This window comes from Myodes glareolus, chromosome 9, assembly GCF_982192425.1.
Source record: "Myodes glareolus chromosome 9, mMyoGla1.1, whole genome shotgun sequence".
In the NCBI taxonomy this organism is placed as follows: domain Eukaryota; kingdom Metazoa; phylum Chordata; class Mammalia; order Rodentia; family Cricetidae; genus Myodes; species Myodes glareolus.
In genome coordinates this window covers 63,960,021-63,985,508 of record NC_142034.1, presented here as the reverse complement: position 1 = coordinate 63,985,508, position 25,488 = coordinate 63,960,021, and the positions used below count along the sequence as shown (strand labels likewise).

Genomic DNA, 25,488 nt, shown 5'->3' with positions numbered 1-25,488 from the left:
CCACCATCAGACCACCCCAAGGCAGAAGCCAGTAAACACACCCTTAGAGCTTCCCAGAAGACAATCCAGAAAGGATGGCAGTCAGATGACACCAACATCTGCTTACCCAGATAAAAAAAAAAATGAGGTTATAAATAATTTCACTTTTAATTTTCTGTACAAAATCTTTCAACCTAGGAAAATAAAGTTTGCAAAAGTCAAGTAGTCCATGAGCCTGCACAGGGCGCCGGCTCAGTCGGATCTACGCCATGTACAGTCTGCCCGGAGGAGGGGAGAGCCTTGTACAGAGTGGCCCTCTGTTGGGGGAAAGGTTTCTCTCCATAGGACAGGGAAAAGCCACTAAGGTGCCTACAGAGCAAGAGGGTGGCACTGGGCCAGTGCAGCCTCTGCAGTTTCTAGATCTGCCACTAGAGGTCGGCATGCTCCTGATTGCTTGTCAGGCTCACCCTCTCTCAAAGACCACAACCAGTGACAAATGTCCTTAAGGGTCTCTAAGACTGGGGAAACCATCCAAGGTCTAGCTGGAAGTGACAGTAGTCCCGCCGCCCAGGCGCAGGAGCATCTGCTGGCAGTCGAGCAGTAGCCGGTGGTCACCAAGCTTCTCTACAGTGCGTGCAGCTTCAGCCAGCATGCTCACACGCTGTCCGGGGGCTGACAGGAAGGCAGGTGGCAGATAGCAGGAGGCCAGCAGTAAAGCCTCTGTATGCTCCCGCCATGTGGGTCGAGGCTCCAGCTCAGCTGCAGCACCTGCACAGATGGGTCATGTCAGGGGAGCAAGGCTTAGGTCTGGCTAAGGCCAGACCCCATGCAAAGGACAAAGTATCTGACTTCTTGTACAGGGAACTCCTAAGCTCTCCACTCATGCTGGGCACACAGGTGGGCTCAGCTTCTTCCTATGACTATCTCACAAACTGTCACCCCCACTGATTTCCATAACGCAGCCCCCAGTATTCCTCATACCAGGCTAAGGCAGAACCCCCTGCCCTGCAAGTGTAAGCACAGCCACCTCCTCACCTCCTTTGCCACTGGAGCCCGCCCGCCTCCGCAGACTGCGATCCAGGAGCTGGTGTGTCCGTGCAGGACTTGCCCCTGCCATCAGCCGAGCTGTGGCCTCATGGAGAAACACCTAGGGAGTGGATAATGGCCAGTTTCAGACTTAGTGCCCACTTCTCCCCCGGCTTCCTGCCTCATGCCTCCCAGTGGGAGGTGAAACAATGGACTTACCCTCCTCATAGCAGGCCGGAAGCTCTGTGCCAAGCGCCTCAGGCTGCTCAGGTCCTGTTGGAAACCGCGCAGCTCCAGCGCAGAAGCCTGGGGTCCGTTGCTGGCACTGTGAACCACCTGGGCTGAGGCTGGTGACTGCTGACGCTGCCACAGGCTAGTGCGGGCCACAAGCAGCAGATCACACAGGAGCAGCTGCATGGCCTGGGGTGGCAGGCAAGGCAGACATCACTGGCAGCTCCAGCACTGGGAAGGGCAGAGAGCCCGCAGCACCAGGGGCTGACTGGGCTGTGCTGCTGCGGCCCTGCCACCGCCTCACGTACAAGGCGACATCAATTCACCATGGGTCTACCTTCTCCGTACCACATGCCTGCAAGCCCTCGGACTTCCCAACAATGGCCCCCAACTGCCAGTCTGCTCACCACACCCTCCTTCCTGGTGGTGGGTGAATGGTGAGCCCATTCTCCCCAGGACTTTAGCCTTCTTCAAACACTAAGGTAAGCCCATTCAGCACCATTTTGTATTAACTCCAAAAACACTAGGAATGGAGAGCTGTGACCCTGGCCTAGCCAGGTATCCATCCTACCCCTCACCTTGTCAATGGAGTTGGCAGATGGTGTAGTGGCTAAGCTGTCCCTTAAGTACCCACTGGCCTTCTCACAGATGGCTAGGCTGGCTGAGCCAGATTCCACCTTTCTGTGGTCCAGCAGAGCCCGGGCAGCCTTGAAGGAGTACAGAGCTGCCCTGGGCAGGGGTCTCCTATTGGGGTAAAAGCAGAAACACATGGTAGGTTAGCCCAGGCTACAGCCCCTCCCTGAGCCCTTTCACCCTGGTTCTAGTCTCTGGGGCAGAGAGTACATTGTTCGTCCCATATAGATATTTAAGCAAAGTACTGAGGGCCCAAAATGGGGTGAGGAGGACCTGGCGGGGCACTCACTCAGTCTCCTGCAGCGCTTGAGGCATGTGCTCCACCAGCGGGTAGAGGCGCTCAGCTGCCTCTTCATCCCGCCGCAGCCAATGGATCACCACTGCTGTCAGGGAGGCCCACCACTTGGCCACTGGGTCTGTGCCTACACAAGAGGGAAAGGTGTCTGACCCTCAGCCACACTGCATTGGGCCTGGCAGGAGTCAGGACGGGGCTGGATCTCACCAGTGGTGGAAGCCATGCTGGAGCTGACAGAGAAGCTGCAGGCAGGTGCCCCGACAGCATCAGAACAGCTGTTCAGCAACTGCAGGTATCCAAGTGCGTCTGAAAACTCCCTGAGGCAGGAGAGAGCTGTCAGGACAGACAGCAGTAGTCCAGAGTTCCGAATGACACTGGCTTTCCCTAACTGCCCATTAGAGCATAGTCTGACCCTGTCACGGCTCACAGAGGAAAGAAAGAGCTAGAGAGGCTCTGAGGACACACACAGTCGGGCTACCGAACAACCTGGACAACCTTTGCCCAGGCTCCCTGTTGGAGGTCTTGCCTGAGAGGTACAGAAAGCTCACCTGTCTCCATCAGCTGCTCCTGGACTGGGCTGAGCAATACAGCTCAGTGCTCGCTCCAGGAGATGTTCACAGAATAGCCGGGTCACCTGAGCCAGCGGATCCACTGTGGGTGGGGGCCAATGGAGCAGAGGTTAGACATCCTTCTCTCCATAGTTCCCTTCCCACATCAACGCCTTCATTGGCGGGGGCCCCAACCCAGAGCACTTCCTAGTTCCAAGTCCTAAACGACATGTAGACATCGACAGGTAAGTACCCTTGCCCTCCGAAGCCTGGGCTACTCAGCCTCTGCCCTCGGAAGGAAAGTGGGCCAGCTGTGCCAGGGCCCCACACTGGAAAGGGGAGTCTACTGAATCACATACCCACTGGCCCTGACCCTCCTGGGCACTCTTCCTCTCAAGTCCACCCACTGCCCACTGACCCATGCTGCTTCCTGCTTCTGAAGCCCAGGAAGTCTTCCCACAGCTCCAGCCACAGCCCGATCAGCTGGCTGGGTGAGGGCATTCAGAGATGAGGGGACAATGCCAGGTGAGGCGGAAGAACAGAAGGAGAGAGCACCTGGGTTCCCAGCCACGCTGTACAGGCTCTCCTGTGGGGCACCATGCACAGCCCAGTCCCCATCCACGAAGAAACGGTGGCCTACAGGGTGGCAGAGCCACTGCATGGCAAGAGGCACTGAGCCACTCTGTGCCAGGCAGGCCCGGCGGGCGCTACTCAGGAAGAAACGCTGTGGGGAGAGGAACAGGACTGTGACAGTGGCTCCAAGTTCAAACCCAGCCCTGAGCTGGAGACCCCAGCTGGGCCAGCAGCCCACCTGCTAACCACTGATACATTTGGGTCAGTCCCTTGCCCTGGAAGGGGCAGGTGAGAGGTGAAGACAAGCCCCCCAGCCCTGTCCCCTAAGCCTACTTACTGTCAAAAAGTGCAAAGCTCTTGGGAAACTGGTCTTGACCCTGAGGGCAGCAGCCACATAGATCTCCGCCAGTGTTGCCATGGATACAGCATCTCCTGCGCACTCGGCCAAGTTCAGGGCACTCAGTGCCAGGTTAGAAGCAGCAAGGTGCCCTCCTGTGTATTTCCCTGCAAACAGGCAAGAGTGAGAACAGGAGGTGATGGGGTGGGTAGGACCCAGCCATACCCATGGCGTGAGGACAGGTGATGGGGTGGGTAGGACCCAGCCATACTCATGGCGCGAGGAAAGGTGATGGGGTGGGTAGGATCCCAGCCCAGCTCCCACCTAGCATACCCATGGCATGCAGCTGGTGCAGCTTATGGTAGACGAGCGCTGCATCTCGGGCACTGGCACGAGCATCCATCCTCAGCCCATAGTCTCTCCACAGGCCCCCAGCCTGGCCTGCCAGCCAGCGGCCCACCCAGAGACGCTGCAGCAGGTGGCGGATGAGGTTCCAAAGTAGGCTGCAGGCCAGGTCCAGGTTTGAGGTGGGCAGAGGCCGTCCTAAGGCCTGCAGGGCCAGCCACAGCTGCTGAGCAGCCTGGGCAAAATCTCCCTGGAGAAAGGGTTGTCTCAGTAAGAAAATAACAACAGGGCATCTCCCTATCTGGGACCCTGGAGTCGAGTTCTGAAGGTGGGGTGGGGCAGGACAAAGCACGGACAAAATAAAGGGAATAGGTAGGGGCACCTAGTACCTTTCGGGCCTGGGGGCCTACCCTACTCCTCTCCAGGGCCAATCCCTTACCCGGGCCAAGTCCAGGTCAGCTTGTTTGCGATGTCTCCAAAAGTGAACAGCTGGGCCACTGTGGGGCCGGGTCACAGGTTCCCCATAGACAAAAAGAAGAGCCAAGCAGGCCAACACCAGTAGTCCATTGGCCAGCCAGACTAGGGGTGGCAGCAACCACTGGGTCCAATTAGAGCCATCTATAGACAAAGGGAACGCCTGAGGGTCTAACTCCTAGGACGTCCAAAGTCCCAAAGGTTTGTCTCAACAATGAGGAGGCTGGCCTGACTTACCTCTGCTCTCAGCCTCCAGCATGCTGCGCCCAGAACTGTGATGCGCACCAGCAGCACTGGAGGGAATGGGGATGCCCCAGCCAAACAACGAGGCCAAGGGGTTGCAGGTCAGACACAGGAAGACCAGCGCACACAGGGCCAGGCGGGAGCGGTCCAGCATGCCATGGCTGTGCAGCTGTTGGGCTTTCACCTGGCAGAAGGCAGGGAGGTGAGGGCAGAGCCCAGCTAACCCTAAAGACAAGGGCTCAAAGTGGGGAAGACTGAAGGGTGTCTGGGAGAGGGAAGAAAGCCATGCCACCAAGTCCAACCTGGCTGTCATCAAAGGCTGGGCTGTCAGGTTCCGAGTCGCTGCCACCACTGCTGCTACCCCTGCTGCCGAGGGACAAGGGGCTACTCTGGGAGGGTGAGCCAGCATCTGAGGGTGGAGGGGTCAACGTCTCCACTTCAGATTTCACACCCTCCATGGCCACATCTGTGTTTCCTCCACTGCCACAAGCAGACACCAGGTCCTTCAGTGATTCTGCAGGCAGAAGGAACAGGCTGGGGACGCTGAAGCCTCAAAACATGGACAGTTCCATTATGGTCAGAACAGGGGCCAGGCCACTGTAAGATACAGCTGATGACCAGACCGACCAGGAGTTAGAGGGGCCAGTGCAAGGTGGGGCCAGAGCCAGAGCAAGACTGGGCAAGGATAGGAAGACAGAACCAGCGTGGTGGCTTTAATGAAATGGCCCCCACAGAATCATGATGAAAGCTTGAACCGCCATTCCTGGAAGTGTTTGGGGAGTTAGGAGGCACCCTTTGCTGGAAGAGGTGTGTCACTGGGGGTGGACTTTTAAGTTTCAAAACCCCACACTATTTCCAACCAAATCTCCTTCTGCCAAGGGGTTGTCGCAACATGTGAGCTCTTAGCTACTGCTCAGCGCCATGCCTGCCTGCTGCCATGCTCCCCAACATGGTGGTCATGGCTCGCTCTCTGAAACTGTAAGCTCAAAAACTCTTCTATGCGTTGGTTTGGTCATGGTGTCCTATGACAGCCACAGAAAAGAACCTGAGGCAGGAGGGAGGCTGGGACTCACGGCTTCTGTGGGCAGCACTTCGCAGGGTCAGGTTCTCCTGCTTGAGCTTCTGGTTGCTCTGCTGTAAGAAGCGGATGTAGTCGATGGCCTTGCGCAAGACAGCAGATTTATTCAGCTGCAAGGAGAGGGAGGGGGAGGGCTCAGCCAGCCAGGCAGACTTGGCTATAAATGCAGAAGTGGGCAGAGCAGAGAAGTGGGCACAGCTGCTTGGCATCACGGCTGCCTAGGACCTCAGCACTTGCTCCTTCTGCCTAGAACGTTCCTGTGCTGGTATCTCCTAACAGTGCCTACTCCTGAGGGCAAAGAGGAGTTGCCATGTGGAATACACAGAGTGGTGTCGCCAGCGCTGTCACTGTCCTGTCCTCCACACAGCTCCGACTTCCTGCAGCCCTTCACTGCGAGACCGTCCTGCACACCTTCCGCTCCTCCTATCTGCTTCCCTGCACATGTGAGCCATTCGGACCCTTTCTTTATCCTGTTCAGTGGCCACCACTCCCACTAGGGTATCAGGTCCTCCAGGACAGTATTTTTGTGCTTCATCACCATGACACCATCAATGCCCAAAACAGTCCCTCCCCCGCCTTTTTTACATTAATTTAATTTTATTTTATGTGCATTGGTGGGAAGGTGTCAGATCCCCTGGAACTGTAATTACAGAGAGTTGTAAACAACCACGTGGATGTTGGGAATTGAACCTGAGTCCTCTGGAAGAGCAGTCAGTGCTCTTAACCACTGAGCCATCTCTCTCCAGCTCTGAACAGTTCTTTCTTTATTCAGGATGCCCTTGATAAAAATCTAACCAGGAAAATGGGACTGCCCAGAACCAGACAAGTCGATGCATAAGACTGTGTGACCAGGTCTGGCCTAGGCCTACTTCCTGCTGACTGACATGCTCTCCTCTTTCCTGCTCACCCTGGCCTGGGTCTTACCTTTGCCTCAGTGCCCACCACCAGGTCCTTGAGCTCCACAATCTTGTCGTTGATAGAGGAACGGTACCGCTTCTCAATTGCATTGTGGGCTGTGCGCTTCTCACCACGGCTCTGAGCTGAACCCAGGGCCTTGCTGCCGGCTGCCAGTCGGTGGATGGGCAGTTTGTCTGTGTCCACAACCAACGGTACTGTGGCCAGGATGGTCCCACCACTCACCAGGGTCTGTAGGGTCAGATGCATGTTGCCGGGTCACCAGATGAACATATACATGTACAGCCCTCTCATGGTCTCCCTCCTGCCTTGGCCATCTACCTGCAAGGGGCCTGCCTGCACAGCTGTGCCAGCGGTCAGGGTGCTGATGCCAGCTGTCTTCATCGTGGGTCCTGCATCTGCTTTGACAGCTGTCAGCAGCAGTGAATCTGCCTTGATGAAGTGCGGCTGCAGCACAACCTGGGTGGGAGGGGCCTGGCCATGAGTGACATCCAAACCAGGCCTCCCCCACTCCCCTACCTGGCCAGACCCACTTACTGGGACCTGTTGGATCTGTGAGGTCACAGTGGTTGTTCTGGGGGCTGTGGAGGCTGGTGGCGGCTGCTGGGAGGCTGAGCTCTGGACCTGGGTGTGTAAGGAGACGGGAGAGACTCCCGGTGCAGAGGCCAGTGACAGACTAGATGGTGGCTGTTGGGTGTTTCCAGGAAGGGTCCCTGCAGAGACAAAGTCAAAGGCTGTGGCACAGGCTGCCTTGCCTGCCTTTTACCCCATCCAGTCAGTATGTCTATGGGCTTTGCGTATACCCCTATGATATGCCTTGCCAATATACTACCTTCCAGCTGGGCAATGGGAGAGAACGACACGGGGCCCAGGACCACAGGATGAACACCCGACTCCTGAAGCCACCACTGCTCTTTCCTCCGTCTCCTCCCATCACCAGCTCTTACCTGAGAAGCCTGAAGGAAGGCTAGAGTACCCCAGCACAGGAGCGGGGCTGAGCTGCAGGGGTGGTGGAGGGAAGCTTGGTGGCAGGAGGGTCCCTGGTGATGGCTGTGCCGCTGGGGGCTGCAAGATGGTGAGTGGCACTGGCTCTTCTTTTATTCCAGGCCCAGGGGAGAAGGGGGGCACAGACGGGTACATCTTTAAATCAGTAGACGCAGATGGCAGAGAGGACAAAGATGCAGGTGTCACCTTGGGCTCCCCCAGGAAGGCTTCCAGAGAGGAGCCCAGAGAAGCAGAAGACAAGCTCTCAGGAGAGCTGGCACGGGGGCTGGTGGGCTCTGTGTCTCCTGCCCCGCCCCCTGCATAGGGGGCATCAAACAGGCCAGGGAAGTCAGTGTCTTGGTTGTTGATGAGCTGCAGCATGTCTAGGGAAGAAGAAGACATGAGTGACAGCAAGGTATGGAGGCTAGCTCCTGAGCAGGGTATGGAGGCTAGCAACTGAGCAGGGTATGGAGGCTAGCTCCTGAGCAAGGTGTGCAGGCTAGCTCCTGAGCAGGGTGTGCAGGCTAGCTCCTGAGCAGGGTGTGCAGGCTAGCAACTGAGCAGGGTGTGCAGGCTAGCTCCTGAGCAGGGTGTGCAGGCTAGCTCCTGAGCAGGGTGTGCAGGCTAGCTCCTGAGCAGGGTGTGCAGGCTAGCAACTGAGCAGGGTATGGAGGCTAGCTCCTGAGCAGGGTGTGCAGGCTAGCTCCTGAGCAGGGTGTGCAGGCTAGCTCCTGAGCAGAGTATGGAGGCTAGCTCCTGAGCAGGGTGTGCAGGCTAGCTCCTGAGCAGGGTGTGGAGGCTAGCTCCTGAGCAAGGTGTGCAGGCTAGCTCCTGAGCAGGGTGTACAGGCTAGTTCCTGAGCAGGGCCTGCAATGCTCCTGACACAACCTTTTCTCAAGACATTGTGATGTGTGGAGTCATTCCTGATACAGCATGTGTAGCGGATTGTGACAGCAGACAGGGCTGGCTGGTACCACTGGAGTTCTGACTTACACATCTCTAGCCTGGGCCCATGCTGTAGCTGGCAGAGACTGCCTTCTTCAAAGTTCTTGCCACATCCCAACACCACCTGACATCTGATAACCTCCAGAGCCACAGCCACAGCAGGACCACATTTGTTCGTTCGTTCCCTCCCTCCCTCCCTCCCTCACTCTGCAGCAGGTATCAAGTGCCCACACCAAGCAAAGCATTCTTCCTAGTCCTGGTCTCCCTAGGACCTGGAATCAAAGAACAAAACCTTGCCTATGCCATGCATAACAACGCTATGGTCCCAACTACCAGAGAGGCTGTGCTCAAAAACCAAGTCCAGCTAGGTATTGGTGGTATACAATTTTAACTCCAGCACTAGGGAGGCAGAGGCAGGAGGATCTCTGTGAGTTTGAGGCCAGCCTGGTCTATAGGGCGAGTTCCAGGCCAGTGAGGGCTACATAGTAAGACCTGTCTCAAAAAGACAAAAAAAGCGTGAGCGTCCAGCTGAGGCAGTATGGCGAAACCTTACCTCAGGAGAAAGGGAACCTGAGAACCAAGAACTTTCCTGTGAATGCTGAAATGTCCTGTCTTAGTGGCCTTCCTTTTATTTCCCTGGGTTGGTGTTTTGTGTGTGTGCCACTGTAGAGCAGGGAATCACACGATAAACACATACTCCACCACCGAACTACGCCTGGCCTGGTTTTTTGCTGTTGTTATTGTTTTATGCTTTTTTAAAAAAAAAAATTTATTTATTTATTATATATACAATATTCTGTCTGTGTGTATGTCTGCAGGCCAGAAAAGGGCACCAGACCCCATTACAGATGTTTGTGAGCCACCATGTGGTTGCTGGGAATTGAACTCAGGACCTTTGGAAGAGCAGGCAAGGCTCTTAACCTCTGAGCCATCTCCAGCCCTGTTTTATGTTTTTTTTAGGTGAATGTGTGTGTATATGCTCATATGTATGTGGACCCACACATAACACACATGTAACTGAGGGGCAACTTGGGAAAACTCAGGAACATAATCCACTACGAGCGAGCACTACCATACTTGGATTTTGCTGGCAAGGCAAGTGCTTTACCAAATGAGCCAAGCCCTGCCTGTCCCGTCTCTTGCCGAGGACAGTGGTAACTTTTAACCCCATCTTCATGGGACATCTGCTTCTCAGGGCCTCCATTCGTGCTCGCGCACGCACGTCTGTCTGCACGTCTGTCTGCACCAGAAGATAAGTACTTCGAGAAGTCTCTCCTGCCCTTTCTGCTCCCATATTGACCGGCTGGCTTGTTAAAAGAACACATGCCCCATCTAAGACCGAGAGAGCCCTGTTCTGCCCCAACTGACCATCAATTTCTCAATCTATAAGATAAGGATATCCTCACACACTCAGGAGGTCCAGTTCTCAGCAGAGGAACAGGGCATCCCAGTCAATAGGGCGAAGGACACAGAGCAAAGGAGCCTTTACACAGGTGCAGAGCCCCACCCCCACTGCTTGCTGCTGGGCTCTTCCTTGAAGGACACTTTGCAGGGTCCTTTGCACATAAAACTTGACAGAAGCTCAGACTACCGAGAATCTAGTGATGTCACCCAAGCCCTCGGTTATGGGGGAGAGAGGTGTAGAGAGACAGGATAGTTCTAAGTTCCCACTCCTCTGGGAGTGCCCTGATACTCCCAAACAGGAACAGTAGACTAGGTAGTTATGGAGGAGGGGGCCATGTCCGGGAAGGGTCCTTATCCGTATTGGACAGACAGCGGGGTCTATGCCAGCAGACTGGGTCTGGGCCAGGCAGCAGGCCCAATCTGAGGCCACCATATTGATGAGCCAGACTGAACCCACTTATGAGAAACAGATGCCCTATTCTACAAATGAAGGCATTGAGCCAGCCTAGTTCTTGCTGAGTCCAAACCTACCTGACCACCACGCTGCCAGCACTAGCCACTACTCCGCTCAGACCACCATTTCATCAGCTGCACTCACCTGCTCTAGAGGCAAAAGGCCACAGGCATGCAGGGAATACACAGTAGACTTCAAACCCAGGTCTACAGAAACGCCAAACTATTGTTCCAGCACCTTTCCTGTACCACCAAAAGCCAGGGGCAAAGCTGCCATCACTAGCCCATTCTTCAGCAGAGCACACTGAGGCTTGGAGCAGAACCAGCCGCTGGCCAAGTAGTCAATCGGTGTCTGTGTGTTCTGGACACAAACCCAAGCCCTCCTTGCAGCCAAGTAGCCTCAGGACCCAGGTCTGGCCATTCAGGCTTTGGTTTCCCCTCTGTAAAAGCAAAGTGCTCTCTACCCTGGCTCCTTCCTCCTAACAAGGACTGAGCCACACTCCCTGGCTTCATCCCAGCGACAGGCCCTCTTCCCCAGCTGGCAACTAGCACCCTGGTTGGCTCAGCCTGGGGCCCTCTCACCCACTCATAGAGGCCACTTTTTGGGTCAAAGGGCTCTATATCATCCATGAACACAACACTAGGGGCCCACAGTGCTCTCACTTGAGCTGGAGCCTGGCCCAACTGCCTCCTTTCCCTGGGCCTCAGTTTCCTCCTCTGCAAAAAAGGAAAGGATTAAGCCTTCTGGCAGCCCTGCTTAAGGCTTTGCCCAACAGAGCAGGATATCAACACTGCCTAATGACGATGCTCAGGCAAGAGGCACGTCACTGCCAGGGGAACTTCCCTGTGTTGTGGAAAGAACAAAACGGTGGCAGGCTCGGCCTTCTGGATCCTCGTGGATTCTCTAGATTTATGCAGGTCATAAATAGTACTTTAATCATGGGAACTTCCCACCTCTCGGTCGGCTTACCATTTGCTAAATGGGGAAACTCAGGCCAAAAAAGAACTGAGAGCTTGGATGGCCCACCTTCTGCCTGGAGGGTCCAAAATGCCCGATTAGGACTACCAAACTGATCAGACTCCAGAGTGGACAGACCACTGGCTCTCCTGTTTCTTCCTCCGGACCCTGCCCAGAGGGGTGCAGAGGATGTGGAGAAAGCTGTCCAAGTTGCAAGGTGCTGTTGTCTGTCCCTAAGCAGGGCAGCTAAGCTAAGGCTGGATTGCCAACTCCCAACCCAAGGCGGTGGAGGACTGTCTCCTGTTAGAACACGGTACTGCGATCCGCTGCAGAGACCCTGGCAAAGGAAGAGTGCAGGGTCCTCCCCAAAGTACCTTCAAAAGTGCAATCCATGGCTCCGTTGTCCGCGCCCCGCCCCTAGGGCGTGCAGGCGCTGCCCCGCTGCGTCTGCACTGACTTCACCTGTCAGACCCCGCCAGGCTTTAAAGCCCGCCAAGCGCCTCGGTGCCCCGCCCCTCGGGTGAGTGCACTCGGCCAATCAGCAGCCGCGCCGCGCCCCATTAGTGCCCCGCCCATCCCCGACGGCGGCGGCTCGGGTTTCACCCGGTGCTCTGAATGGGGCCGAGGTTACTAGCGGGCGTCCGCCTTTAACCGCCTCTGCGCCAGCGCGCCCCGGGGTTACTTGCGGTCACAGACGTTCCAGACCCTGCGGCCTAGGCACTACCCCTGAGAAGTGCTTGGGTCCCGGATCCGGGCAGCAGCTGGCTCTGATCCCGGAAGCTCCTGTGTTCCCACTGCTCGCATACATCCAGAACGAGCCTGGACCACTTTGGCCTCAGTTTACCTACTCCTGGCCCTTCATCAAAAGGCAGCAGCAAGGGGTGACGTCGCTACAGTCTGAAGAAGGTCAAGGACTGCCTTTAGGTGGTGGCAGCTAGTGGTCCAGGGACTTTCAACTAGCAGGGCAACCCCAGGATAAGGACACTCATTCCAGGGAGGGAACTGATGGTCCCAGACCAGCAAGTCCTGCCCTCAGCTCTGATGTCCACAGGCTAGGTCAGTGTCATCCCTGACGGCCTCACAGCAGTCAACAAGTGATGCCTGACTCTCTTCTCTGAAAAGGCCAAGAAGGGACCCAGTTTCTGGGACAGAAGGGAAAGGCAGGGGATATTGTAGGGGTGCCAAATCTGTTCCTGTCCCTTGCTGACAAAGGTAAAAGCTCTCATCCATGTGCAAACACGCACAACACACACTGCCACCGCCACCACCACACCAGCGCTGGCCAGCAGCCTAGTGCCCAGCGAGCTCTAACACCCTAGTTGGCAGACCAGGGACTCACGCAGCCTGAGGGGGCAAACCACCAAGTCTCCTCATGAGTGTTAGCTAAGGGCTGGTGTCCCTGTGGTCCATCTCTCTTTGCAGGAGCCTTAGCTAGAAAGCAACCACCTGTTCCTCCAGTCACCTGACCCTCTTTCTAGATCCTTCTATATCCTCAATCCTCATGGAAGGTTCCTGAGAAAACCGTTCTGCCCAGTCTGTGAGTGCCTGCACAGCTCCTGGCAAAGGCTCTAACCTCATCAACTTAAGAATGGGAAGAGTCCGACAGCTAAGCACACTTTGGGCTGAAGTCCAGGTATGAGGTCCCCAGTGCGGACCCTAGTACAGTCTTTTCCTTCTGATTTCTGAGTCCTGAATACAGAAAGACTTGCAAGCAGAGGCTCATCTACCAGACACTCAGTACAGGTGGTGTCAAACCTCCCTGAGCCCGGGCTCTGGTCCTACCTGGACACTGAAGGAAGGAAGGAAAAGATATGGCTTGCTGTCCCCAAGAGTGCCAGCCCTCGGGAGAGGCTTTCAGGAGGAGGGACAGGTGTGACCCAAGCATAAGGGCCAGCTTGTGGGTGCAGAAGCCTTAGCTGAGCAGTGGACCAGGGGCAGGCCTGGCACCTGATGGCATGGGTGTCCAATCCCTAGCCCTGCACTGGCCTGACCTCTACCTCACTCTGTTCTTGAGTCCAGTCTGTTAGCCCACTTCTGTAGATGCTGGTGGCCAAGGATGCTGGGGGGAATGGAAACTCAGAGCCAGCTGAGCACCCTCCTTGAGAATACGTCTTGCTAAGGCTCTGCAGTCATGTTCCGAGGCCTTCTCTCCTTTTCTCCCTACTTGCTGTGCATCAGAGGCAAACCAGCCTCCACTCACACAGCCTCCAATCCTCCTCCTGCTCCCTCTCCAGGGGAGGTGATTCTGGGAGAACAAGCTTATAAAGCACCCTCCCACTCAAAAAGGTCTCGGCAAAGATGGTTCCCCTCACAGCCACTGGAACAGCTAGAACTGGGAAACCGGACCGTGAGCTGCCTGATCACCTGTCGGACTGAAGGCAACCCTAAGCACTTGGCAGGTTTTTATCATTTTAAAAGGAACTAACAGGGCCACATAAAGCTGAAGCAGAGGCATCAGTCAGCACACCTGAACTATGTGTTCCGTGCGTCACCCTAGAGAAGACCGGGACTCACTAGATCCAGCAGGTCTGGAAAAGGGTACCATGGTGACCAGACAGAGGGCCATCAAGAGATGCTAACAGTGACTTCCCATGAGCATACACAGCCTTCCAGTTCCCATGTATGTTCTGAAGCAAATGGACAAGAGGTCCAGACTCAAGCCTTGTTGAATTCAGCTTCTTCCCATCCTGCACCTTTCCAGGCCTGATCTCCCCTCCTCCTCTCTCAGGCCCTGATCCTATCTGACTCCAACAGGAAACCTGAAGTCCCAGCTGCCCCTCCCGAAAAATATCCGAGGCCCATTCTAGGTGTCTGTGTGTGTCAGCCTGGCATTTGGGTTCAGCACTTCCAATCCACCGAAAGAAACCAGTTGCACACATGTGCGGGGGGGGGGGGATGGGGAGGTGAGAACACCATGACAGAAAGGCTGGATGAGGGAAGACAGATGCTCAAGGCTGCCTGAGGAGATGACACTTGAGCGCAAGCTGAACACATAGGGCCACAAGGAAGTTCTCCAACCAGAGCAAAGGCAAGCTCGAAGACCCCAAGATACTGCAAGCTAGCTGTGAGGGCAGACACAGAAACCAGTGGCTGCTTGTAGGGCTGGGTAGGTTGAGATTTCAAGGTTGGTCTGGCTGAACTAAATACATGCACCTACAGGATTTGCCATGAAAGACTGCTTGAAGTGAGAAGTGGCATGGCCTCCTGGGGAGGACACGGGACAGCACCCATGCCTGGTGGAGCTTGCGGGCTAGAGGATGGGGCTGTGGCCCATTGTTCCTCCAGGCATGCAGCCTGCCCTGTTGCTCCCAAGGCCCTTATTCCTCAGAACTCCCTGGCAGGCACTCTGGTCCTTGGCTGTCATATGGGTTCCAGGGCACAGGGGCATAGATTGCCCTTTGTGCAAGCAAAGGCCCTGCTCCAGGGATTAAGAGAATGTGGCTCTTCCTAGAAGGGAACAGGTCACATAGAGGGGGAGTGAAACAGCTATCCTTGAGCTCAGGACCTCTCTCCAGTGAGGACACAAAGGTCCCAAGGGGGCCAGGAACGCAGGAGCCCTCGCAGCCCAGGGAAGAATCCAAGTCTCTGATTCAGTTCTGCTGACCTACAAGCCTACTCCGTGACCAGCCAGTTACAGTGTGAGGCGAACCCTGGGCCAACCAGCCTTTAGCACCACCGCATACGCAGAGGGAGGACATAGGGGTTGCCTGCACCAGGCTGCAGGAGGGGCTGGGGAGATGGCTCAGAAAAGTGCCTGTGTAAGCATGAGGACCTGAGTTCAAATCCCAGCACCCACACCAAAAGGCAAGTATGGGGAGAAGTGGGGGACAGAGAGAGAACCGGGAGTGCCAGCTAATACTTATAATCCCAGGGCTGAAGAGATAAAAAAGGAGGATCTTGCTGGCGAAACAGCCTGCCTGGTTAATCTGTGAGCTGTAGGTTTAGTAGAAAATGTTGCCTTTAAAAATGACGTGGAAGGGCTGGAGAGATGGTTCAGTGGTGGAGAGCACTTGTTTTTGCAGAGGACCAGGGCTCAGTTCCCAGCAAGCACATGGTGGCTCACAACCACCCATAACTCCAGCTCCAGGAGTCTGGCGCTCTCTTCTCTTGCACACAGTGCACATACATGCATATGTAGTCAAATGAATCTAAGAAATGTTTAAAATATGTTTTTTAAATTATGTGGAGAAGCAAAGACACTAAACATTGACCTCTGATCTCTATACATCTTCATACACATCTGTGTACCTACACACACAAACAGCCATATGCAGATACATACAAAAAAGACCTGGATACAGTGGGACCTGTGATGGGGCCCACAAAGACTGGCACCACACTTCAGTCACCCCACCCCACCCCCACCGGTCTTTAGCTTTCAGAATGCAGCTCACACGCCTTGTCAGTTTCCTGAAGGTGTCTGTCTTAGCTTTTCTATTGTTGTGAAGAGACACCATGACCATGGCAACGCTTACAAGGAAAGGATTTAACTGATGAGGTGGCTTAGTTTCAGAGGTTTAGTCCATTATCACCATGGCAGAGAGCACAGCAGCTGGGAGTATGCAGTGTGCAGGAAAAATCGTTCTGGAACTGAGAGCCCTACAACTGGATAGACAGGCAATAGGAAGTGGTCTGTCTCACTGGGCATTGCTTGAGCGGTTATGAGACTTCAAAGCCCGCCTCCACAGTGACAACTTCCTCCAACAAGGCCACACCTCCTAATAGTGCCACTTCCTTTGTGAGACATTTTCCTTCAAACCACCAGTGTTCCACCATCAATAGCATCCTGCTTTAACCCAGGCTGACCCTGACAACAACGTCCTTCTTACTCTCAATCGTGTCCACGTGGAAAACGCCTATTGTCTCCTCAGAACTTGCCCTGGTATTAACGCCGACTCTCACACCACACACCAACTCCCAGCACACTTTCCCTCTGCGGAGGAGGCCTAATGCAGGCTCTCCCACTGCCCTAGGTGAAGACAACCGCAGCAGACTCCTGTCTCAAACAGCCAGGCAGGATCCAAACTTCAAGGATGACCTTGAAGTTTGTTTTGTTTTGAAGACAGGGTTTCTCTGTACAGCCCTGGCTGTCCTGAAGCTAGCTCTACAGACCAGACGAACTCTGCTTCCTGAGTGCTAGGATAACAGATGCGTGCCACCACGCAGGCAGTTTCCACGTCCCTTAGGATGCTGTATGCCCGGGTCACCAAGGGTGGCCCTGATGTGACTCGGACCCCACCGGGTAGCTACAGCTGGGGGCCCAGGACACATGTTGGTCATTCTGGAGGCAAAAACCCAGCCCAGTGCAGTGGCAGCTGTTCCCAGGCTAAAGAGCAAAGCTGAGCCTTTCTTCACCTAAGTCCACATAATCCTCTCTTCAGGGCTGTTAGCCTGCACGGGAGAGGCATGCCACTGCAGCACGGGCAGGTGACGGCGACTCTGAAGAGGTAAACCCCATCTCCACAGCATTGCCAGCACGGGTTTCTCCACTTCTGTGCACTTGCAGCTGCTTAACAGGGCCAGAACCGTACCCTGGGAGCTTCTGCTCCCCAGGCTTTCGCCTCTGTACAGGAAGCTGCGTCTGTGAAGGAGACCAAACTGCAGGCTCTGGCCCTGCTCTCCCTCAGGTGGGGACCACCTCAGCAGGCTCTTCCACCATCTCTTTAGGGGGTTTCTAAGGGTATGGGACTTGCATCACAATAGGATGGGCAGTGGGCTGGGAGTAAGCGGCCCCTGACACACACTGAGAGAGAGGCCAAGGCACTGCTGTGGCTGAGGTTCTTCTAACCTTAAGAGATTCTAAGGATGGGGATTACTCGTCCAAGCAGGGTGGGAGCCCCTTTCTGCCCTGTCTCTCAGGCAAAAAGACAGAATCATTACACAGTCCACACTTAGAGTTTGGAACCACAGCCTGGAATGTTCTGGAAATTTCCTGTGCAGGCTCCTTGGATAGTGACTGCTAACATCTGCTGAGCAAAATACAACTGGTTCAAGTGCGGGTTACATGTTCTAAACAGTGCGAGAATAACCCTGTGGCCTCGTCAGGATGCCTACTAGCCTCTGACAGGCTCAGATGGGCTCACAGAACCAAGTTCTACTCGTGTATCTTTACAATAAGAAGAACCAAGGTCTCTCAGGAGGGCTAGATGGGAAAACTTGGGCTCCAGCCTTCCAGCTGCAGAGAGCTTGTTTGCTGGCACATGGTTCCGGCAGCCTGAGGCAAGGCTTTCTGGGAAATGGCTTGGATGGTGGCAGAGCGTCTGTTGCTTGGGAAGAATGGTCTTGGTCTCCAGGCCAAAAGTTCTTCGCAGTGGGATAGACCTCTTGCCCTGCTCCAACCCCCCAAAACTCCAGACGGCAGGGACACCTGGGGACAGCTCTGAGGTCCCCCCTCTCTAACCGGGAAGGAGGCCCCACCGCCTCTTGCTGTATGGCTACAATCATACAGGTCCGAGTGGACTCAGGCTGGGGTGCAGCTCAGTGATATATGAGCCTCTGGAAGCTGCCCCTAGCCCTGAAAAAATAAATAAATTAGCCAACTAAAATTAAAATTTAAAAGGCATTGCCTCAAGCACGTAGTCAATGGGAGACGGCCATTGTCCAGCCAGTAAAGTACCTAACCTAGGCCACAGTCACAGTCAGGTGGTCTAGGTCCTAGGCTCCACCTGGTAGTGACCCCAACCAGGAAGTGAGTTGGGTTGCTGTGGGAAGCCGTGTCCAGCTCAGTCACAGAGCACAAGAGGTAAAGGCCAACCACCTTTCTCCCTGGACCCACTAACACCTTCCTCTGGTTCCCTAATGGGCCTTCAGGGGCATTGCACTGCTACTTCCCCCTCCCCCAAGGGAACTCCCAACCCTGTAGTTCAGAGAGGTTGAGGCAGTTGCCCTAAGAGCAACAGCGCACTGAAGAATTTTCTGCTGCCCTTAGGTTAGACAGGCTGGACGTGAAGGCCTGATGGGTAAATGCTCTCAGGCTTCACCGCCGAGGGGCTCGGAACATGCAGATCAGCAAGAAGGGGTACTCTTCTGTCTGGGCTGGGTTTTAATGTCAACTTGACACAAGCTAAAGTCATCTGAGAAGAGGGAGCCTCAATTGAGAAAATGCCTCCATAAAATTGGACTGTAGATAAGCATTTTCTCTTTCTTTCCTGGTTTTTGTTTTGTTTTGTTTTTTGAGCCAGGGTTTCTCTGTGTAGCCCTGACTGTCCTGGAACTCACCCTGTAGAATAGGCTGACCTCAAACAAAGAGATTCACCTGCCTCTTGAGTGCTTCTGTTCTGTTTGCTTGTTTGTATTTTCTTTATTAGTAATTGATGAAGGAGGGTCCAGCCCATTGTGGGTGGAGCCATCCCTGGTTGTGCTGGGTTCTATAATAAAGCAGGCTGAGCAAGTCATAGGGAGCAAGCCAGTAACCCAGTATCCCTTCATGGCCTCTACATCAGCACCTGCCTCCAGGGACCTACCCTATTGAGTTCCTGCCCTGACTTCCTTCAGTGATGGACTACGATGCAGAAGTGTAAGCCAAATGAATCCTTTCCCCGAAGCTGTTTTTGGTCATGATGTTTGTTACAGCAATGATAACCCTAACTAAGACACCTCCCTTGAGCTGTACCTAAGAGGGGGGTTCTGGGTGGGTAGACACTGTTGAAAGAGGGGCATCTTGGCAAGGTCTTAAATGCCACGCTGAGACAAGGATACTTTATTTTGGGAGCACTGAGGATTTGTGGAGGGTTGCCAACCTACAGGGAATTCCACAGCAGGAATCGGTCAGTGACCACCTAGATGCTATTTTGTAAGGAATGCTTGTGCTTGGTGGGACCAAGACAGAAAACATCCCACAGGAGGAGTATGGGTGGCAGAGTACCTACAGAAAGTTTGTCCCATAGTCAGTGCAACAAACCAAACCAAAAAGCAGTGACAACTAGGCCTATGAAACCAGCAATGTGGCTGCTAACACTCTCTTGGTAGGAGGAAGAAGCTTACAGGACCCATACTTGAGATTCCTTTTTCATTTTTAACTATTTACTTATTTGTATTTTATTACATCAGTGTTTTGCCTGCATGTATGTCTGTGTGAGGGTGTCAGAACCCCTGGAACAGGAGTTACAGACAGCTGTGAGCTGCTGTGTTGGTTCTGGGAATTGAACCCAGGTCCTGTGGAAGAACAGTCAGTGTTCTTAACTGCTGAGCCATCTCCCTTCCTGAGAGTCTACCCACTACATCCTCTTGCCATCCAGCTGCATGAGATCTTGGGAGACCAGAGTACACAAGAGGTGGAAGGTTACCTGATAGGGTGGGGACAGGGGGCGTGGCTACAGACAACTTTCTAAAGGTCGCCACCGTGCTGGAGTGGGACTGGGCAGTGACACAGCTTTAGGATTCTGCAGGATCCTATCACTCCTCACCTACACCAACTGCGGAGGTTTGAATAGAGCTGGCCCCACAGGCTCATAGATGGGAATGCATGGTCATCAGGACATGGCACGACTTGAGAGGGATTAGGAGGTGTGGCCCTAGAATAGGTGTGGCCTTGTTAGAGGAGGTATGTTGCCAGGGGTGGGGCGTGGGGGGTAGTGGGTGGGCTTTGGGGTTTCAAAAGCTCAAGCCAGGCCCAGTGTCTCTCTTCTTTTGCCAACGATCTAGCTGCAGAACTCTCAGCTCCTTCTCCAGCACCACGTCTGCCTATATGCCACCATGCATTCCTGCCACAATAATGGACTAAACCTCTGGAACTGTGACCAGCCCCAATAAAATGCTTTCTTTCCTTCCTAAGAATTGCTGTGGTCACAGCGGCGTCTCTTCACAGTAATAGAAACACTAAGACACCAATAAACTCACTGGTTCACGAAGCTGGACTTTAATGGAATTGTTTCTTCAATGGTCACAGTGCCCTATCAGGTGCATGGCCACTACTCCCTAGAGAGAGTCACACAATACCGGAACACAGACAGATACAGTGTAAGACCAGCACAGGAAAGGGGCCAGAACTCAGGAGAGCTTCTCAGTAAGACGCACTGGACTTCTGCTACGCATACATCCTGGGCCAACAGACAGACCAGCTATTTGGGGAGCTGGCTCCCCAGGGTTCCTAGAGTAAGTAGCCAGTCTCAGACCAGAACTATGTTTCTTTGCCTGCTGTGTCCCCAGTGCTCAGTGCCACCAGCCTCCCGGTTGTCCCCATCACAGGCTCCTCTCCCCACCAGGAATAAGGAGGAGACAGCTCACCTGGAGCTTCTCTGAGGTCACAGCCAGAGCGTCAGACTTGACAGGTGATGGGCAGTGGGGCTCCAGGCCTTGGCTGGCTCTCCTTGCCACTTTCCAGTCTTATGACCAATGTTGCTCTGGGCTGAGGGAGACAGCTGCACGGCTGACCTCCTAATCCAGCCTTGGGAGCCAAGGGTCCAGGCTCTAGAGCTAGCAGCCTGAGTCTGAGTTCTGGCTCTGCCTGGCTCTGGCTGCATGACCTTGGACAAGTCATTTACCCTGTTTTTCAGTCTCTCATCTGTGAGATGAAGAGATGTTTCCCAGTTGAATTATCAGAAAGGTTCGCTGAGATTCTCAACAGAGTGCCTGCCACACACCAGGTGCTGAGTGTCTGCCATCCGTGATATGATGGACCACCCCCATGCTGAAGGGGGCTTTCGAACAACCTAAACACAATACACTCCTTCACCTGTTCCCCCCTCCCATTGCCCTAGCCATGCTTGGAACTCGGGTCTGCCCAGATATCTTTTTTTTTAAATCACCTTGGCGCCGGGTGTGCACGCCTTTATTTTTTTAAGTTTTATTTCATGTTTAAGATTTATTTATTATGTACATAGCCTGCATCTGAAGAGGGCACCAGATCTCATTAGGGATGGCTGTGAGCCGTCATGTGGTTGCTGGGAATTGAATTCAGCACCTCTGGAAGAGCAGCCAGGGCTCTTAACCTCTGAGACACCTCTCCAGCCCCTGCCCAGATATCTTTTAACTTTCATTGCTCCTAGGTGACCCAACCTTCTATCCCCCAAGCCACCACTCTCTAGCCCTCCCTACTAGACGCTCTGACAGCCCATGTGGGTCTCAGAGTGGTTTTCGCAGAGGCTTGCCTCTGGAACTCAATGAGGATCGAGGCACAGCACGTCCAAGGTTGTGGAGCACACACAACAGCCTAGGTGTCTATCAGCAGGGCACAGAGTGGGAGGGGCTAAATGAGGGCACAATCTACTGTAATCCCAGGGCCCCATTGCAGTTTATGGATAACACACATTCATGGTTGTCTAGGGTAGAGGTGGGTGTGGAGCCCTCAAACACGCGAGAGAGACGCAGTGTTTTGAGACTGCTGACAAGCCACCAAAGCTCACTGAATGGTCCACTAACGCGGATACATCTTGCAGTCCGGAAGGTTTGTTGTTGTTAGTTTTTTTTCTCCCCTCCCCACCCCAGTGGGTGGTGGTTGTTGAAGTTGGAAATGAATCAAGCTGGACAAGTTCAAGCGGTGTTTTAAAGGCACTAAGTGGCCTGGGGTGTGGCTCAGTCCAGAAAGCCTGCTAATATATTTTAGGTCCTGGGTTACTGCCTCAGAATCGCAAATTTGAAAAATATATCAGAGAGCAGCTGCTCTGTCAACTTTCCCTGCCTCACCCACATTAACTCCTCAAAGTTAGGTCTCGCCTTACCTTGCCCTCTGCCTAGAAAGTATCTTTCCTTGTCGGTGCCGGGACTGCCCCTCAGCTCTAGTGCACCTAAGGAGACCTCCCTGACCTCTACCCAAAGTAGCCAGATGCTTGCGCGCCAAGATGCTTGTAAACATCCATTCGTGGGCTTCTTTGGGGATATTCGTACACCCAAGAAAGGAGAAAACCCAGGTCGGCCTGTGAACTGTACACAGGACCCAGCCTGGCATTCAGAGGATGCTCAGCGTGCCCAGAAACCAAGCCCACCTCAGCCTGGAGAGTTAACCCTAGATCTGAGGCGCCCAACTTTGCAGTGCGCACGCGCAGAAGCTCCCGGCCAAGTGACCTCCCAGGACGTGCGACCCCACACAGGCCGCGCAGGAGCCCCGGGCCACGCACCTTCGATGTCGGTCAGCAGCGCCGCGTCCAGTTCGCACGGCTCGGCCAGCGCCTGTTCCAGAGCCGCCTCGCCGAAAGGCAGCTCGTCCATGGCGCCGGCACCCGCCAGGCTTCGCAGGAGGCCCGCGTTCACGAAAAGTTCCTCGGAAACTAGGATCCAGGGCGGAGCCACCCAAGCCTAGGGGCGGGGCTTTCCGCTATGCCACGCCCACCAGCCGGAGCCCGCAGGCTCCAGACAGCTCCTAGGTGGTTCAAACTTTCTGCTGGAGCCTGGTTTCCCTGCAGCCTCCCTCCTGTGGCTGTTCAGGAGGGTCTTAGCTTCTTCAGCACTAAGCAAATGGAAGCCACGACCTAACTCAGGCATCTTTAGACAGAAGGGCTAGGGATGGGGAACGGTGTGGGGGTAGCAGCAGGGAACAAACAGGGTCCAAAATACTGTTACAGATCTGCGCTGTGACCTCGACTCTATGCCTCTGTTTTCCTCATCTGTAGCAAGGGTCCAGTGATCTGTGTATAGACTGGCTGAGAGGTTAGTGAAGCTGTGCCTCCAAGAAGAGCCTGTGAGATATGCCCACCTTCTCAGTATAGGAGTCCGTTCCCAGGGAGATCCTGCAGGAGAGGGAGTCTGGAACTTGTGATTCTGTCTTAATCCATATCAGTCCCACTGTCTGGGGGGGGGGGGGGCAGAGAGGACCCGGAGGACCGGTGGGCCTGTACAACTCCTAAAGCAAGACTCTAGTTTCCAGGAAGACCTAGAATAAGTGTGGATCCCAAAGTCAAGCAGCGATTCTGTAACAGGGGCCCAGAGGACCTGAGCCCAGCTGCCTAGATCATGATCTAGGGCCAGGCTAGACCAGCAGCCTGACTGAGGACTGGAAAGTGAACCCTGGGCCCTGTGACTAAGGGACAGGTAAAGCAGGGGAGAGAGGGTAGATTCCTCTGGGGTGGACTAAAACAAAACTTTCTGGGTCACAAGTATCTGCAAATGGGCAACAGCAGCCCATAGGAATCAACCGGGAACCCCTGAGAGGTCATGACCCCAGGCCACCTGGAGCTGTGTGCTCAGACTCCAGATGCAGACTGGGTGGCTGCTCTCACTCCCATCCACTAGAATTAGTTGTCTTTGGGCAAGGAGGGAGTGGGTGCCTGATTTCCACCAGGACACACTTTGTCCCTCTCCCAGCATGGTTGCTAGAAAACCAAAATAAGGCGGGCAGGTGCTGCAGGGGCTATAAACCACCTCTCCCCCATGTGGAGGACTTGCCTTGACCACGCTGCCATGTCCCACCACCGGAAGACCCAGGCGTTTGGTGACTGCCTGAAAACTCAAATAGCCCTTCCCAGCCAGGAGGTGTGGGTCTTCAGAGGCGAGGTCACTGATTCTCCCGAGACAGCTTGGTAGGGCTCTGCGGGAAAGGGCACGGTGTCTGGAGTCATCACAACAGATCTGCCTTCTGGGAACTGACTAAGAAGTATATATAACTCCGCAAATCCACATTCCATTGCTGCAAGACTGGGGGAGTCAAAGGTAAAGTCAGAGAAAGACCTGTAGCCAGGACTAGAAAAGCCCCCTGTGCAGCAAAGCCCAGGGTGGGAGAGCAGACCAAAGACAGCCTGAGTTTACCAGGGCAGCAGCCAAGAGGAAGCTTTTCCCCAGTGGGGAAAGCTTGGAGAACTTCTTCAGAGGAAGTTGGTGGTTTCTGTCTCAAATATCCGAGACTTCCCACCAAAGATTTCAGAACCCCCTTACTGGGTTCTTTGGTACTCAGAACACAAGCCTGTCCTGGTGAGCCTGAGAGTGGTGGGGTCTCAGCCTAAGCAACAGTGACCTGGGTCAGCTGGTACAGCACTGTGCAGTCATGGGGCATGCTTGTGACAAGCCAAATACTTCTATTGTATTAACTCGGTCAGTCCTTCCAACAGGTTTAGGGAGGCGTCTGTTCACATCCCATTCTACAGATGAGGCAACTGAGGCGGGGGATAAAGGAGCTGCCTAGGACTCCCCAGCGCTGCCCGCGGTTGTCCTGCACTGAGGACAGTCGCAGAACGGGGTGGGCTGCGCGGAAACCCCAGATTCCCGGTGCGGTGCGAGAGGACTTGTCCTGTTCGCTGTCAACTGGGGCGGGGCCCCCGAGTGGCGTGACGCGGCGTCAGCGTGCACTCGCGGGACTCGGGCTTTGGTCACATGCTCGATGCCTGCTCGACCCGGGGGCGGGGCTGTAAGACTTGCGGACACCGCTCTCCCTGGTGGAACTGGTCCACTGCAAGCTTGGCTCCCAAAGCCTAGATTCCTGTGCTTAGCCTGGCTTGGTTACTTGGGGGACTAGTGTGCACCTCCCAGTTGGTCCCCACCTTTCAAGCCCTGGAGACACTGCTGGGGTTCTGAGCCGTGTGGGGCAGGGCCTCTCTGCCCAGCAGTGCCCTCAATATTGGGCGCTCAGAGGTGCGGAGGTGCGTGGAATGGCAGGCTCTGGACAGGAAAAATGTTTAAGGAGGTTCCTGAGGGTTACCTGTCACTCTGCACGACCCCGTTGTCCTTCTTGACTTCTGGAACTGAGCATGGGCATGCCTGGGCAAAGGAAGAGAGGGCCAGGCAGTAGGAACCGACTGCCAAGCGTCCAGAGCCACTTGGGAGGCCTTAACCTCCTGACTTCACTTTATAGGGGGACTGCTGTGGTGAGAATTCGAGATGAGATGAGGACTGACCACACGGGAGTCGATTTCTGTCCAGGAGTAGACCTGTCCAGGGAATGTCTAGCCCTCTCTGAGCCTCTGTTTCACACACTGTGGTGGCTGCTCGGCATTATCAGTCCTTAGATAGATCTCCACACAACGGCTGGGTATGCCCAAAGCCTGTCCACAGTGAGGAGTTAAGCCCACAAAAGGAGAGGCGGAGGAACGCTGGCTACTGAGCAGAGAAGCCAGCTATGTGTTAGTCTCAGAGTACAGTAAAGTCAATTGATGGCATCACCTGACACCAGTCAAATTCAGCCCTAAGGGAGTTATGGTTGGA

The 25,488-nt window shown here is 54.5% G+C and overlaps 1 protein-coding gene across 3 annotated transcripts; it reads right to left on the bottom strand.

Moving 5' to 3' along the window:
* Nucleotides 1–128: 128 nt before the first annotated feature.
* Nucleotides 129–22,631, bottom strand: Srebf1 (sterol regulatory element binding transcription factor 1). Of its 3 annotated transcripts, XM_087910571.1 has the most exons (22): nt 22,476–22,608; nt 14,115–14,134; nt 13,624–13,647; nt 11,796–11,838; nt 7,625–8,044; nt 7,215–7,390; nt 6,999–7,136; nt 6,687–6,908; nt 5,758–5,872; nt 4,987–5,198; nt 4,679–4,868; nt 4,407–4,585; nt 3,956–4,217; nt 3,623–3,789; nt 3,268–3,436; nt 2,713–2,815; nt 2,372–2,481; nt 2,159–2,291; nt 1,815–1,980; nt 1,225–1,425; nt 1,015–1,126; nt 129–747 (listed from the first exon to the last, which is right to left on the bottom strand). In XM_087910571.1, the coding sequence occupies exons 1-22, from the start codon at nt 22,564–22,566 to the stop codon at nt 518–520; spliced, it is 3,483 nt and encodes a 1,160-aa protein (XP_087766697.1). In that variant the 5' UTR covers nt 22,567–22,608; the 3' UTR covers nt 129–517. The 3 variants fall into 3 exon arrangements, with proteins under 3 accessions (XP_087766697.1, XP_048304048.1, XP_048304049.1); XM_048448091.3 differs by lacking the exons at nt 11,796–11,838; nt 13,624–13,647; nt 14,115–14,134 and having other exon boundaries at nt 22,476–22,631; XM_048448092.3 differs by lacking the exons at nt 13,624–13,647; nt 14,115–14,134; nt 22,476–22,608 and having other exon boundaries at nt 11,796–11,947.
* Nucleotides 22,632–25,488: the final 2,857 nt, after the last annotated feature.

Excerpts from the sequence above, each read along its gene's own strand:
- Srebf1 (XM_087910571.1), bottom strand. The coding sequence starts at position 22,566 with ATGGACGAGCTGCCTTTCGGCGAGGCGGCTCTGGAACAGGCGCTGGCC. Across the intron at positions 3,437-3,622 it reads GAGCTTTGCACTTTTTGACA|CGTTTCTTCCTGAGTAGCGC; the intron begins GTAAGTAGGCTT and ends CTCTCCCCACAG. Across the intron at positions 2,816-3,267 it reads CAGCGTGGCTGGGAACCCAG|TGGATCCGCTGGCTCAGGTG; the intron begins GTGCTCTCTCCT and ends CCCCACCCACAG.